We start from the raw sequence: 15,169 nt of genomic DNA on the forward strand, positions 1-15,169 counted from the left end.
GTAAAATCAGGTCCAGTACTTACTAAAGGTACTTTCTATTTTGCAAAATGGTTTGGGAAAAAAATCATCTTGCATCGCACCCCGATTAGTGAAATCTTGTTCTTTAATTTAAGTTCTCTAATTTTCAGTGGACACTGTCACTCGCGGATGATGAGAGGAAACTCACACAGTAGCACTGTCAGTTTCCAGAAGACTACTTGTCAGAGACGATGTTGTTAGTGGGAAGCCTCAGATGGATCTTGGAGCGTGTTTCTTTTTAGAATTCTGTCCTGCAAAACAACATAGGCAGGTAAAATCAGAATAGCGCCTTTATTCATTCATTTTAAAAGTGGAGTCCATAACGGCCAGGCATCTTCCGTGGCTGAATGTGCAGGTTGGGGGAACATTTCTTGAAAATGCCTTTCACTAAATTCCCCACGAGGGACTTGAGTCTATCACCCAGGCTGCCTCTTCAGTGTAGTGCTGAGACAGTGCCGCATTGTCGGAGGTGCCATCTTTCACACTGCCTGCTCAGCTTCAGTTAAAGGATCCAATGACACTATTGGAAGGGGAGCAGTGTTCACCATTCTGGTCAACATTCCTACTTCAACCATCACCACCAATGGATTATCTGATCATTCATTCATTTGTTGTTTGTGGGACTTGCTGTGAGTATATCGGCTGCTACGTTTGCTTACATAACTGTCCTCATTTTAAAAGTAACATAGAAATAGAAGCAGGCACAGGCCCCTCGAGCCTGCTCCGTCATTCAAAAAGATCATGGCTGATTTTTGACCTCAACTCAACTTTCCCGCCTGATCCCCATACTTTGATTCCCCCTAGGGTCCAAAAAACTATCTATCTCAGCCTTGAATATACTCAACAACTCAGCATCCACAGCCATCTGGGATAGTGAATAGAGAATTGGGGTAGAGAGGTAACGCATTGATTGTAACACCCTCTGGGACAAACGAAGGATGCATTAAGGTGTAATAAATGCAAGTTCTTTGTCACTCTTCCGTCAGGAAATTGTTTTTTATTATTTTGTTTCCTGCCTTTGTGTTTCAGTTTTTGATTGGCAAATTGTGAATACATGACTATTGGGAAATGAACAATAGTTTGTAACAACTTAAATATTGCAATTATTGGCTGCTCACATTTCTATGGCCACAAATTAATTGTCAATCAATCAATCAGCACATGGATACTAAAAGATGGGAATTGCATTGTGTGATATTAGTAACACATATATTGATGCATTTATATGAAATTCCTCTGCAATTTTAGTGCAATTTTAAAATAAAGGGATTAACACTTTTATTAAAATAGCAAAGTAATTTCATAGAAATTTGTTAATGAACTGTTATTAAGGATTTCAACCCATAAAAAGGATAGTTTCAAAAGCACATCCAAGGAAAGCATGAAAATACATAAATGAGTCAGCCACAATAGTGAGCTTTATATGAGGATCTATTTATGGAAAAAACAATTTATCAATCAAACCAAAAGTCCAATTGTATTATATTTTTTTAAATTAAATTTCTTTAATCCATGGGATTAAATGGGCAGTGGCAGCATGGATATGAAATTGGCTAAGAGACAGAAAGCAGAGAGCAGTGGTGAACAGTTACTTTTCAGGCTGGAGGGAGGTAAACATTGGTGTCCCCCAGGGGTCAGTATTAGGAACATATTTTGATATATATTAATGATCTATTCTTGAATATAGGTGACATCATTTCAAAGGTTGCAGATGATGCAAATCTTGGAAATGTAGTAAAACAGTGAGGAGGATAATAGAAGACTTCAGGAGGACAAAGACAGACTGGTGAAATGGCACACATAGCAAATGAAATTTAACACAGAGAAGTGTGAAGTGGTGCATTTTGGGAGAAAGAATGAGGAGAGGCAATATAAACTAAATGATACAATTTTAAAGGGGGTGCAGGAACAGAGAGACTTGGGGGTTCACATACACAAATCTTTGAAGATGGCAGGACAAGTTGTGTTAAACCTTTTATAAATCACTGGTTAGGTCTCCACTGGAGTATCATGTCCAATTCTGGGTACCATACTTTAGGAAGGATGTCAAGGCCTTGGAGAGGGTGCAGAGGAGATTTGCCAGAATGATACCAGGGATGAGGGACTTCAGTTATGTGGAGACAATAGAGAAGCTGGGATTGTTCTCCTTAGAACAGAGAAGGTTAAGGGGGGGATCTAATAGAAGTGTTCAACATTATGAGGGGTTTTGATAGAGTGAATAAGGAGAAACTGTTTCCCCTGGCAGGAGGATCAGTAACCAAATGACACAGATTTAAGATAATTGGCAAAAGAACGAGAGGGGAGATAAGGAGGTTTTTTTTACGCAACAAATTTTTATGATCTGGAATGCACTGCCTGAAAGGATGGTTGGAAGCTGATTCAATAGTAACTTTCAAAAGGGAATTGGATATATACTTGCAAAGGAAAAAAATTCAGGGCTAGGGGAAAGAGTAGGGGAGTGGGACTAATTGAATAGCTCTTTCAAAGAGCCAGTACAGGCACAATGGGATGAATGGCCTTAATAAAGTTCCTTAAATGTATAAAAACAGCATTTTCTTACATGCATTATTGTTTAGTCAAAGTACAAACAAGGTTACTTATGGTTCAAGTGGAGACTTAAACCAAGAGGTAAGTGCTCTTCAAAGGAAATTTAAATGCTACATTCCAATTTTAATTGGAATTACTACATTCCAATGATTTCCTGGTTGGCCTCCCATTCTCTACCCTCCACAAACATCAGTTCATTCAATACTCTGCTGCTCCTGCATCAAGTCCCACTCTCCCATCACCCCTGTCCATGATGACCTACATTGTTTCCCAGTCCTCCAATGCCTCAAATTTAAAATTCTTATCCCCATGTTTAAATCTCTTCATGGCTTCACCCCTCCCTATCTCTGCAACCTCCTCCAACCTGTAACCCTCCAAGATCTCTGTGTTCCTCTGACTTTGGCCTCTTGTGTATTCCCCACTCCCTTCACCCAACCATTGACCCCACACTCCAGAATTCCCTCCGTAAATTTCTCTGCCTCTCCACCTCCTCTCTTCCTTTAAGACCCTCCTTAAAACTCACCTCTTTAATCAAGCTTTATAGAATAGAATTATTGTTTCGTTATAGCACAGGAGGCCACTCGGCCCATCGAGCCTGTGGTGGCTCTTTGTAAGAGCAATCCAGTTAGTCCCAGTTTTTAGTCAACTATCCCTCCCACTCCCTTGCCACCCCCCACCCAATACCTCCTTCTTTGGCTCAGCATCCATTTTTACTGATTATGCTTCTGTAAAGGTCTTGGGACATTTTTCTACGTTGAAGGCAATCTATAAATGCATGTGGATTTTGCTGTTATATTTTGTTGGCTACCATAAAATGATTTATGAAAAGTTAGTATCTTTATATTGTAGACTTTATGTGACCTTAACTTAAAATATCATATGTGTTACAACAATCTAATATTTACAATGCTGGAATGTTAAACTCCCAACTAGAAGGACTGGGTTTGAATCCCAGTCATGACAGTGACATCCACAAATTGGGCAGAACTTCCCAACGTGGCAAACTTCACCAGTCTCAGCTAGATTAACCGTGAGTGAAACAACTTGCAAACTATTTAATAGAAAACTGTTAAATTATATAATAGATCATCAGTGATTGATGGAAAGATATAAAAAGGGCAAAAAAATGTACAAATAGTTAGGAGAGTGAAAAGACCTTGGGGCGATTCTGTGATCTGATACTCCCGAGAGTTCAGGCCAAGAAATTGTGGGCCAACAGTTCTTCCTGTAGTTTTTCACTTTAACTGTCACTCCGGGACCTCACTGATGATGTTTTATATCATTTAACAGTTTTCTATTAAGCAGTTTGAAGTTACCATTCAAAACAGAAAATGCTGGAAACGCTCAGCAGGTCAGGCAGCATCTGTGGAGAGAGAATCCCCATTTTCTGTTTTCATTTCAGATTTCCAGCATCTGCAGTATTTTGCTTTTTGAAGGTCATTCAACCCAATAACTCCCTTTCTGCAATTGGAGTATCTTTATTCTCTCCTCTCTCTTTTTTCAACCTTACAAAAATGCTTATCTTATCTTTTGGTGTTCAGTGCTGATGAAGGGTACCTATCCAAAACATCATACCTAAACTGTCCTTTCCCTTTGCAGATGCTCACTGACCTGCTTTATATTTCCAGCATTTTCTGATTTTTGTTATTAGGTATCAGTTTCTGTTTAAGCATAAATTATAACCTCAGTGTTAAGTGCTCAGGTGTTAGTCTGTCACTGTATTTATAAGGAAATACTGAAGATGCCTCAGTGGCTTTTAATTAGGAGAGAAACTAAGCAAATATTGAATGCAGCATGGTAACCTTTAAATATCAGGTAAATCAAAACTCTTAGTAAAATAAGGTTTTCACACTTGGTCACTAAACTATGACATGGTTTGTATATTCAGTTTTTTGAGAAATGAACAAGGCCATCATTGCTTTCAGTTATTTGTTTACATTGTGTCCATTTTAATTGCACAAGGTTAAGAGACATACATTAATTTTGGACAAATATTATAACCTCAGAATAAAAAGGAATGTCAGCACTCTAAATAACTAGGAATCGCTGTTTGTTTTAAGCAGACACATGCTTAATGCATTCCTGTGATATTCCTTTGTCCACTATTTTAACACAGATGTTAATACGTTTATTTTAAATGAGTTATCTCTCCGCTAAACTAGCAGAGAAAGCAATGTCATAGGAATGTGTTAGTTATTCATCCTCTAATATTGCCAAAATTAACTTCTAGGCTGATAGAAAAAAAAAGTACAAACTTCTGCCATGAGGAAGCTTTCAGACATGAAATTCTTTTTTCCAGAGAAAGCTGGGTGGAAGGATAAGACTATACTGCGGAACATTGCCAAGGTTGAAACAAGCATGAGGAAAGACAAATCACAAAGTTGTGGTTAGATGGTGCCAAACCTGAGTTTCAAAAACCTTCAGAACGTAGGAGAAAGGGTAGCTGAGGGAGGTAAGGAATTACACAATTTTGAGGTTCCAGGCAATAATTAGTTTGAGGTACAATTACCCTTGATTTAACAGAGAAACTGCATGTAGGATGGCATCAAAAGAGGAAAGTTCAGAAATGCAATGACTATAATAGTATCAATAAAATAGAAAAAGACAAGAAAGATTGCAACAAGGAGTGAAAGTTTAGAGACTTGAGGTGAAGAAGGAAACAATCATTTGCAAACAAAACAAACATTTGCAAATAAAAATATAATCAGTTGTCCACACTGTAATTCAACAAGACTATAAAACCATTTCATATTAATTTGATTTCATTAATCCATCAGCATGATTCAATAGAGTGTCTGTTGATGTACTGGAAAAATGTGACTCTGGTAACTCGTCCTCTGAATTGTTTTCCTGCTCGTCTTCAGCATGTTGGTCATTTTCCCAGCTCTTCTTGTGATAAATCTCCATAGCTAATTGAAACTGGTCCTCTGAGAGCCAGAAGCAGTGCTGGGGTTCTACATTCTGAAGTCTGGAAGGCAAAAATCACTACTATCAGTTGTTTGGCTGTGACCTTGTTGACTTAGTAACCTTAGTATATCAATCATAGACAAAAATCTGATGCATAAAAAGAGCTTATGAATAGGCAAGTTATCCGGGTACATGTAACTCAACGTTAAGTGCACGCATTTCAATAGCTGCTTTTATATTGTGTAGGTCCATGCTAACGAGACTGCCTCCCATCAACCTAAAAGTAAATTTCCAAGATTTATTAGGAAGACTCGGGTCTTCTCAGTGCCGGCCGTAGCAAATCCAGAAAGTTTACTTTTGGGTTGCAGGCAGGTATGCAAGATCTGTGCAATATAAAAGCAGCTAATATTGCAGTTGTGGAGGTAACATAGCAGATTAACAAATCAGCACTATAATGTTTAGAGGCTGAAAATGTGCCATTCTAGCAACCGACATATTGGCACGTTCATATGAAATTCTGTCGTACACTATTTTAAGCGTAGAAGTGCAGATCCCATCAGCTGATGGCTACATTGTTAGTGGAATGAAAAAGTATTTAAAGAACTGCCTTCTTTAAATTAGCAGACAAAGCAATTTTATATGAACATGTTTATGTGTTTGTTACTAATATCAAAAAAGGGTGTAAGGATAAACCCGGCAACTACAGGCCAGTCAGTTTAACTTTGGTGGTGGGGAAGCTTTTAGACACGATAATCCGGGACAAGTGTGGATTAATAAAGGAAAGCCAGCATGGATTTGTTAAAGGCACATCGTGTTTAACTAACTTGATTGAGTTTTTTGGTGAGATAACAGAGAGGATTGATGAGGGCAATGCGGTTGATGTGTTTATGGACTTTCAAAAGGCGTTTGATAAAGTGCCACATAATAGGCTTGTCAGCAAAATTGATGCCCATGGAATAAAAGGGGCAGTGGCAGCTTGGATACGAAAGTGGCCAAGTGAAAACAGAGAGTAATGGTGAACGGTCGTTTTTTGAACTGTAGGAAGGTATGCAGTGATGTTCCCCAGGGGTCCGTACTAGGACCACTGCTTTTTTTGATATATATTAATGACTTGGACTTGGGTGTACAGGGCACAATTTCAAAATTTGCAGATGACACAAAACTTGGAAGTGTAGTAAACAGTGAGGAGGATAGTAATAGACATCAAGAGGACACAGACAGACTGGTGGAATGGGCGGACACATTCCTGATGAAATTTAACGCAGAGAAGTGCAAAATTATACATTTTGGCAGGAGGAATGAGGAGAGACAATATAAACTAAATGGTACAATTCTAAAGGGGGTGTAGAAACAGAGAGGCCTGGGGATATATATGCACAAATCTTTGAAGTTGGCATGTCAGATTGAGAAAGTGGTTAAAAAAGCATATGGGATCTTGGGTTTTATAAATAGAGGCATAAGAGTACAAAAGCAAGGAAATTATGTTGAACCTTTATAAAACACTGGTTCAGCCACAGCTGGAGTATTGTGTCCAATTCTGGGCACCGCACTTTATGAAGGATATGAAGGTCTTAGAGAGGGTGCAGAAAAGATTTACTAGAATGGTTCCATGGATGAAGGATGTCAGTTATGTCGATAGACTGGAGAAGCTGGGGTTATTCTCCCTAGAGCAGAGAAGTTTAAGAGGAGATTTGACAGAAGTGTTCAAAATCATGAAGGGTTTAGATAAAGTAGATGAAGAGAAACTGTTCCCATTGGCGGAAGGGTTGAGAACCCCCAGAGGACACAGATTTAAGGTGATTGGCAAAAGAACCAAAAACGTCATGAGGAAAAACCTTTTTACGCAGCGAGTAGTTATGATCTGGAATACGCTGCCTGAAAGGGCGGTGGAAGCAGATTCAATCGTGGTTTTCAAAAAGAAATTGGATAAATACTTGAAGGGAAAAAATTTGCAGGTCTACAGGGCAAGAGCGGGGGAATGGGACTGACTGGATTGCTCTTACAAACAGCCGGCATGGGCTCAATGGGCTGAATGGCCTCCTTCTGTGCTGTAACCATCCTATGATTCAATAGACTTTCAACCCCTTATTGTCTTGCAATACAGCTTAGGACTGATTACAACCACTGATTGGGAAATATTTTTAATGCTAATAATTCATTCTCTGGAGTAGCCTCACAGTTGTAGTAGTCAAACAAGGTAACCCACCAGAAGGTTGAGAGCTCACATCTCAACTGTGATTGTCAATAAACTGCCCTTGTTTGCCAGCTCTCAGATGGGCTGCATCAGATTAGGGAGGGGTAGTCATGAAAAATTAACCCCACCCTGGAGATGTACACTACCCATCAGATGACGGCAGCATTGCTTGTGATCACAAAAATGTCTGGGAGTCATCCTGTTTATCCCATTACAGCTGAAGGAAGAAATGTGGTAACTGGAAATAGAAGCAAGAGGCCCAAACAGAGATTAAATACAGAGCAAATGCTCTCCACCTCCGTAACATCGCCCGTCTCCACCCCTCTCTCAGTTCATCTGCTGCTGAAACTCTCGTCCATGCCATTGTTACCTCTAGACTTGACTATTCCAATGCTCTCTTGGCTGGCCTCTCGTCTTCCTCCATCCATAAACTTGAGCTCATCCAAAACACTGCTGCCCATATGCTAACTTGCACCAAATCCCATTCTCCCATTAACCCTGTGCTTGCTGACCAAAATTGGATCCCGGTCCCAGAACTCTTTGATTTTAAAGTTCTCATCCTTGTTTTCGAATCCCTCCATGGCCTCTCCCCTCCCTATCTCTGTAACCTCCTCCAGCGCTACAACCCTCCGCAATATCTGCGCTCCTCCAAATCTTGCCTCTTGCACATCCCCGATTTTAATCGCTCCATCATTAGCGGCCGTGCCTTCAGCTGTCTAGGCCCTAAGCTCTGGAATTCCCTCCCTACACCTCTCCACCTCTACCTCTCTCACCTCCTTTAAGACACTCCTTAAAACCTACCTCTTTGACAAAGCTTTTGGTCACCTGTCCTAATATCTCCTTATGTGGCTCAGTGTAAAATTTTGTTTGATAATCGCTCCTATGAAGCGCCTTGGGACATTTTACTACGTTAAAGGCATTATATAAATACAAATTGTTGTTGTTTTATTTAACAAGTGTCATGATTAACCTCTAAAAAGTCCATTTCTGTTGATTTAAATATAAATGTGTTTAAATAATGATGATGACATAACTGATGGAACTGGCTTAGAGTATTTTCTGAGCCTGGCACTGAGGAGTTGAACCCACACCAGTAAAGCTCCTGGGTGCTGCAGCTTCAACTTAAACTGTGAGTGTTAATTCAACTTCCTCACACTGACAACCTTAGTAAGTAAAGTAAGCTCCAATTATATCATCAGCACTCATTGTTTAGACCATACGTTCAGGAAAAAAAAAATCAACAGAAAGGCAGAAGAGAGAAAACAGATAAGATCCTTTATATCAGTTAAATAACTTCCCCTCCAAGTCACACACCATCCCGACTTGGAAATATATCGCTGTTCCTTCATCATCGCTGGGTCAAAATCCTGGAACTCCCTTCCTAACAGCACCGTGGGAGAACCTTCACCACATGGACTGCAGCGGTTCAAGAAGGTGGCTCACCACCACCTTCTCAAGGGCAATTAGGGATGGGCAATAAATGCTGGCCTTGCCAGCGATGCCCACAGCCCATGAACGAATAAAAAAAACTATTGCGAGTTTTGTAAAGCAGGATGGATAATGATACTTCATTTGTAAAGCAAATACAAGTAAACATTCTTCTGTTGCTATGAATATGATATCACAAATGCATTTGGAAGACTTTCTCTGTTTGCTATTTCTAGGAAAATTATAAGTACTTTCTAAAGGAACATCTTTACAATTTTACTAGATATATTGAATGGAGGAAATCTTCACAAATGCATTTACAATGTTGTTGCACATTGTGACCAGAGGGATACTTACTCAATAATGGTCAACTGTGTAAGAAAAATAGCTAAATAAAAACAATTCAACTTTGAAAATAGAAATAGACATATCACAGCTTTTTAACATCTTTAAAAAGTCTTTTCTGAACACGTTTGTAAACATCGCTTACTTTTTTCCACTGCAGAAATGGACAACCAGCTTTATCCCATTGTAGCCACAGATAAGCCCAGGGAGGTACGTTAATGAGGCTGAATCAGCCACTGCAAGGACACAGTCACCCACAGTAAGGACCTTTTGACGACTAAATCGTCCAAAGATAAAAGAAGCACTTTGGAAAGCCCTTTGCCCATTTGTCCAGTGAATTAGATAGTGTTTCCCATCACCAACACGCTCTTGGACTTGTGCTGTAGTTAACAGAAAATAAGAAAAAGATGTCAGTAGACCAGCCCTGGAGTTCTATCACACAGCTAGCTGAAAGAGAATGTTCATATGGCTGCTCAATCTATTGAGCAAACAATCAGCACTACTGTCATTAGGAATAAGATTTTCCTCTCATTGTTATTTCAAATGAACACTTTTCTTTCTAAGGCATAGAAAAATAACTTGTGTACTTCTCTTTCAAAAAATCTTCCCTTTAGAAATAGTCCTGCAGGTATTCAATTTATACCAGTTAAGAATCACAGGGTAGGTTTTTGGAATGTCTACAAGTTGTATAGACAGAGAGAGTGGAAAATTATTGGAGCAAGCCACAGACATATTTTGCATTTGATTCTTTCTGCTCATGATTTTGTGCCTGTCTGGATTTTGCATACTCAAGTGCTTGCAGACATTTCTGGGGTAAGTTTTTGTCTTCAGTGCTCCGAGCACGGAGCTCTGCATGGCAGGAGCGCAACTCACAAATTCTAATGTACACTCTCCCTGGTTTTACATCCGTTAAAATGAATGAATGGAGATCAATTAGGGAGGTGGAATGCCCAAATTCCTGATACGTGCAAAGCTATATCCTGGGAATGCTGAAGATAGAAATTTACCTCTTCATGTCAAAGCTTCATTAAGACCCTAGAATGCATGCTAATGTATTTAAATGAACACCTGACATGATTTTCCAGCTTTTGAATTGGGATTGCATCTTTTTCCCCCACATTTTGAATGGATGCAAGGGGACTGCCATGAATAATGCGACCCTTAGAGGTGAACAGGCTTTGGATTTGTTTATGCAAAGTTTACAGTACCTTTTTGGGGTATTCTTTAGAGATGTTTTCAATATTTCTGAATTTTTTATTAATATCAATTTGTGAAATTATTTTTGGGGAGATAATTTGCTCTTTATGATAAGTTTGGTTTTAAACATTCCCCATATTGCCCAGCAAGTCACCAGAAAGCAGACTCTAAATGAGCCAGAAAAATCATGCCAGCTACCATTTTGATTGGTGGCCACAAGAATATACAAAAAAAATAGGACTATCAAGCCTTTTTCTTGAGAAAGGAGAAAATATCCAAATATCTAAAATAAAATCAGAAAATGGTGGCAGTGTACAACAGGTCGATCAGCAACTGAAAGAGAATGGTTAGTATTTTGTGAATATAAGATTTTGCAAGCTGGTCTATTCTGGTAGACCCATGAGGGAAATTTTGTAGACGGAGTGATGGTACAGAAAACATGAACTGAATTCATCTCCACTTTTCTTGGCTCTATATTTTCTCTCTCTCCTCGTCCAGTCTCCACCATGGACACGTGTGACTTCTCTGATGTGAGTTCTGATGAAGAGTCACATCCAAAATGTTAATTTAACCGTCTGAGATAACGAAATATCTTAAAGGTGTATCTTGTTTTAGAATTGTCTATTAAATTGTAACCATGTTTACTGACATAAACTGCCTGAAAATAAAGGCTTATTTTGGATTATAAAGGGTATAAAATAAAAACCTATCAAGAGGCTTCCATGTTACATTACAAGTTGTTTTCTTGTTTTGTAATGCAAATTCTGCTGGCTAGAAATACCTTATGCTATCACTTTTCATTCTAATAACAGAATGCCATAAAAATAATATTGTTCTTTTTTAATGTACTCCCCATTTGAAAATGCATGGCTCAAATGAGCAAGGTAGAAATGACCCAGTTACCATGCCTATAATTCAATTCAGAAGATAAGCATATGCCTCCAGCACAAGTGGGACTGTTTGTATGCATCTATTTATTTAAAACAGCAAAATAGATATTGAGCCACTGATAGTTTATTTTTGCATAAAAATGTAGAAAATAAATGATGCAATTAATTATGTCCTACTATGGGGAAAATGAACAATAGTCGATAAAGTAGCATCAACAGGCATTGTGTTGCAGGGAATGAATTGTCCTCTGTATATATATATAGCCCACTTCATCACTCTAATAAGATGTAATTCATGTCAACAGTAAGGAGCTGAAATTGCTCTTTCCACATGGAAAATGTGCTAAAGCAGCCACCATTTTTTGCTCGCAGTAATGCACTATTTTGAAAAGCGCGCTTCATGCAAATCACTAGGATGTGCACACAACTGATGATCCAATCAAAATGCACCCATTGAGACTCTCATTAAGCATTGAACAAGCCAATGAAGCAGTATGAACTGCATAGTTTTAAATACAACCGAGAAATGTACAAGATTGTGTAGTAATAGAGCTCAAGAAAATGCAAAAGGAAGTCTATTTCCTGAAGAGACCCTGAAAGTTCTTGTATACGGAATGTTGCAGTGTAAAATGCCTTCTTCAGAGTTCATAGAAACCGCACTAATAGCCAGAGTTATATCAGGGAGTGGAAGGAAGTTACAGAAATACTCAATTCAGTGTTACGCACCATCAGATATGACAGGTGGTCCAGGTACACTAGGTCACCTAGATGCAGTAATTATTGAACAATTAGGCAGGTCAGAGATGCTCTGTGTCCACCTACCAGTACCCACATACCAACCTCAGCAAACAGAGGTGAACGTACCTTGCTTTGGCAGACAATTAGTGCATGCAGAGGCTTCTGTTTGCAAAAGAAGCTAGGACTGCAGACCTGATAAGGATTATGAATGCCTGATTAACTGTCTCATGTTGGAAGGTTCCTTGGAGGCATCCTATCACAGTGTGTCACACTTTCAGTGGCACCATGAAAGAAGGCATGTCAGGGTGATGAACAGCCAACGTATTCTGGCCACATCTGCCGACATGCTACCGTCCCTATTTGCAGGCCAGGCATGCCTACCCAGCAACAACTGTAAGGTACCACCTTCACTGGTTTAGGGTCAAATGCAAAGCTCTGACACCTGCTTCAAGGATATCTGCAACTACCATACTAACACATCCAGCGACTGTAACCATCAGCTGCAGTCTAATACTTGGCTCCACCTCCTTGCAGGCATACTGCAGTGTTGAACTATGGAGATAGAGTGTGGAGTGGCACAGAGGGCAACCCTCCTTGCAACTACCGCAGATAGCACCAACTCCATTTCAGCAGCTTAACAGGGGGTTGAGTGCTAGATTGAACTGTTTCTTGCCTGCAGATTCATGCTTACATCTTGGGTTTCCTTTCCCTTCATTTTTATCTGTCAGTTCTTTGCCCTCTATTCCTTCAGCCTTGGCAAGGGCCAATGGGTGGAGGTGCCTTCTGAGCCTTTCTTAAATTTGTACGGATTTTTATTGCTCTTTTCAGATACTTCCCTGTAATTGTCTACATCCCCATTAATTTCATCTACACACAATTTTCCACTCCCACTACTATAGGGTGCTCCCTGCACACATCCAAATCTGCACCCGAAGCTACGCACAATTGTGATAAAGAGCTAACCACAGAAAACTGAGTGCAAATTGCACACTTCCATTTGGGTCTACACAATATCTGTCTCAAACAAAGCTCCACCAATAAATCCAGGATATGGTAGCCACAGAAACCCTTGTCAACTGCAAATCATTTCTTAATGAACTTACACCAATGACTCCATGATCACTAGTCCTATTGTATGAAAATTATGACACACAGACATGAGCACTCCTACAGTTTATCGTGGTACTGACATCCACTGGCAGAACAAGAATGATCCAAAACTGAACAAAAGAGGGACAGATGAAATGATGCACTATACGTGTAGGGGTGGTGCAGTGGTGAAATGTACTGGAGCATGAACACATGGTAGGAGGTAGCAAATTGTGGTTGACTTCTTCCCTGTTTGAAGGGAGGGAATCTCAGAAGAAGTTTTGTGTCACTGCTCCAAACAGCTGATTCAGAGTAGCATTGGCATTGCACTGGATGTAACATCTCACACCTGCCCACTTAGCTGCAGTTGGTGTGTGGCCTAGGGAGATAGATATTGTAAAAAAAAGTTAATAACAGATATGGAGGAATGGTTCTTTGGCTGTAACATTAACTTGGAGTTCAAGCAATGATTTTAAACTGCTCAAGCTTCATTTTGTTGATAGGGTGAGATGAAGTAAGGTGGGAGGAGGCTCATGTGGAGCATAAACACCAGCACAGACCTGTTGGGCTGAATGGTCTGTTTCTGTGCTGTGAAATTCTATGTAATTCTATGAATTATGAGATTAGAATTCAGCCTTTGATCTCCAAATAATTTAATTCCCAACAAGGTCAAATTTCTGTTAGGGCAAAAACTCTTCGGTTAACTGCAATTGATTTTTTTTTAAAGGCTGCATACTCTAATTTGTGAATTGGGGTGATCACTGTATTAATCTTGATTGGTTTGATTACTGAGATGTTATTTTTGTTTTACCAAGCTGGTAGGTTCCAGTTTCATCATTCCTTGCAACTACTGGTTGTCCAACCCAACGTTCTTCACATTCTAAGATGTACGCCACATCCCGTTCAAATTTCTGAGGGCAGACCAAATACATCTCCTCTCTAGGGACCAAAGCTTCCACTCCATCATAATAACGAATCTGTTTGCAAGTAGAAGATAAAAAAGTAACCATTTGTGGCTGGGAAGTAAAGCAACAACTCTACTATACACAGAAGAGATGCATAGCATGTACACAGAACCAATATTGGCAGTTCTGAACATGCAAGGAAAATAGAACAGTTTAGAGATTTCAACAGGACAATCATTACAATTAGTAAAAGGTTGAGAGTCACATCAATGAAACCTAACAAGCATGAACTAAAAATAGCATTAATAATTATGATACTGGAGGGTTTTTGTCAATAATAATTATATGGCAGCAAAAAAATGTCCAGCTTCTTTAGTGAAAACAATGGTTGATAGTTCTTTATCTCATCAAAACATATAAATTTCTAACAGGTCTAGACAGACTAGATGCAGGGAGGATGTTCCCGATGGCTGGGGAGTCCAGAACCAGGGGTCACAGTCTCAGGATACGGGGTATGCCATTTAGAACCGAGATGAGGAGAAATTTCTTCACTCAGAGGGTGGTGAACCTGTGGAATTCTCTGCCACAGAAGGCAGTGGAGGCCAAATCATTAGATGTATTCAAGAAGGAGATAGATATATTTCTTAATGCTAAAGGGATCAAGGGATATGGGGAAAAAGCAGGAACAGGGTACTGAGTTAGACGATCAGCCATGATCATTTTGAATGGCGGAGCAGGCCCGAAGGGCCGAATGGCCTACTCTTGCTCCTATTTTCTATGTTTCTATGTTTTCTATGAATATTTCCTGTCCAGAGCAGCTAGTCAATTCTAAGTCAAGAGAAAAAAATCCTGACGTGCAGGTTTCAAAGTAGCAATTCTATTTAATTTTGTCAAGCATTGTGAATTTGAAA

General features: G+C 39.5%; 1 protein-coding gene across 1 annotated transcript in view; it reads right to left on the bottom strand.

The window, feature by feature from the left end:
• Positions 1-4,512: 4,512 nt before the first annotated feature.
• LOC137322767 (von Willebrand factor A domain-containing protein 3B-like) overlaps positions 4,513-15,169 on the bottom strand; it is a 207,923-nt gene continuing 197,266 nt past the window's right edge. Inside the window, exons 32-34 of the mRNA XM_067985798.1 lie at positions 14,165-14,330; positions 9,585-9,819; positions 4,513-5,533 (exon numbers count right to left, since the gene is read on the bottom strand). Of these exons, the coding sequence (XP_067841899.1) occupies positions 5,317-5,533; positions 9,585-9,819; positions 14,165-14,330 (618 nt within the window). The 3' untranslated portion in view covers positions 4,513-5,316. The remainder of the gene's footprint in view (positions 5,534-9,584; positions 9,820-14,164; positions 14,331-15,169) is intronic.

This window comes from Heptranchias perlo, chromosome 6, assembly GCF_035084215.1.
Source record: "Heptranchias perlo isolate sHepPer1 chromosome 6, sHepPer1.hap1, whole genome shotgun sequence".
In the NCBI taxonomy this organism is placed as follows: Eukaryota; Metazoa; Chordata; class Chondrichthyes; order Hexanchiformes; family Hexanchidae; genus Heptranchias; species Heptranchias perlo.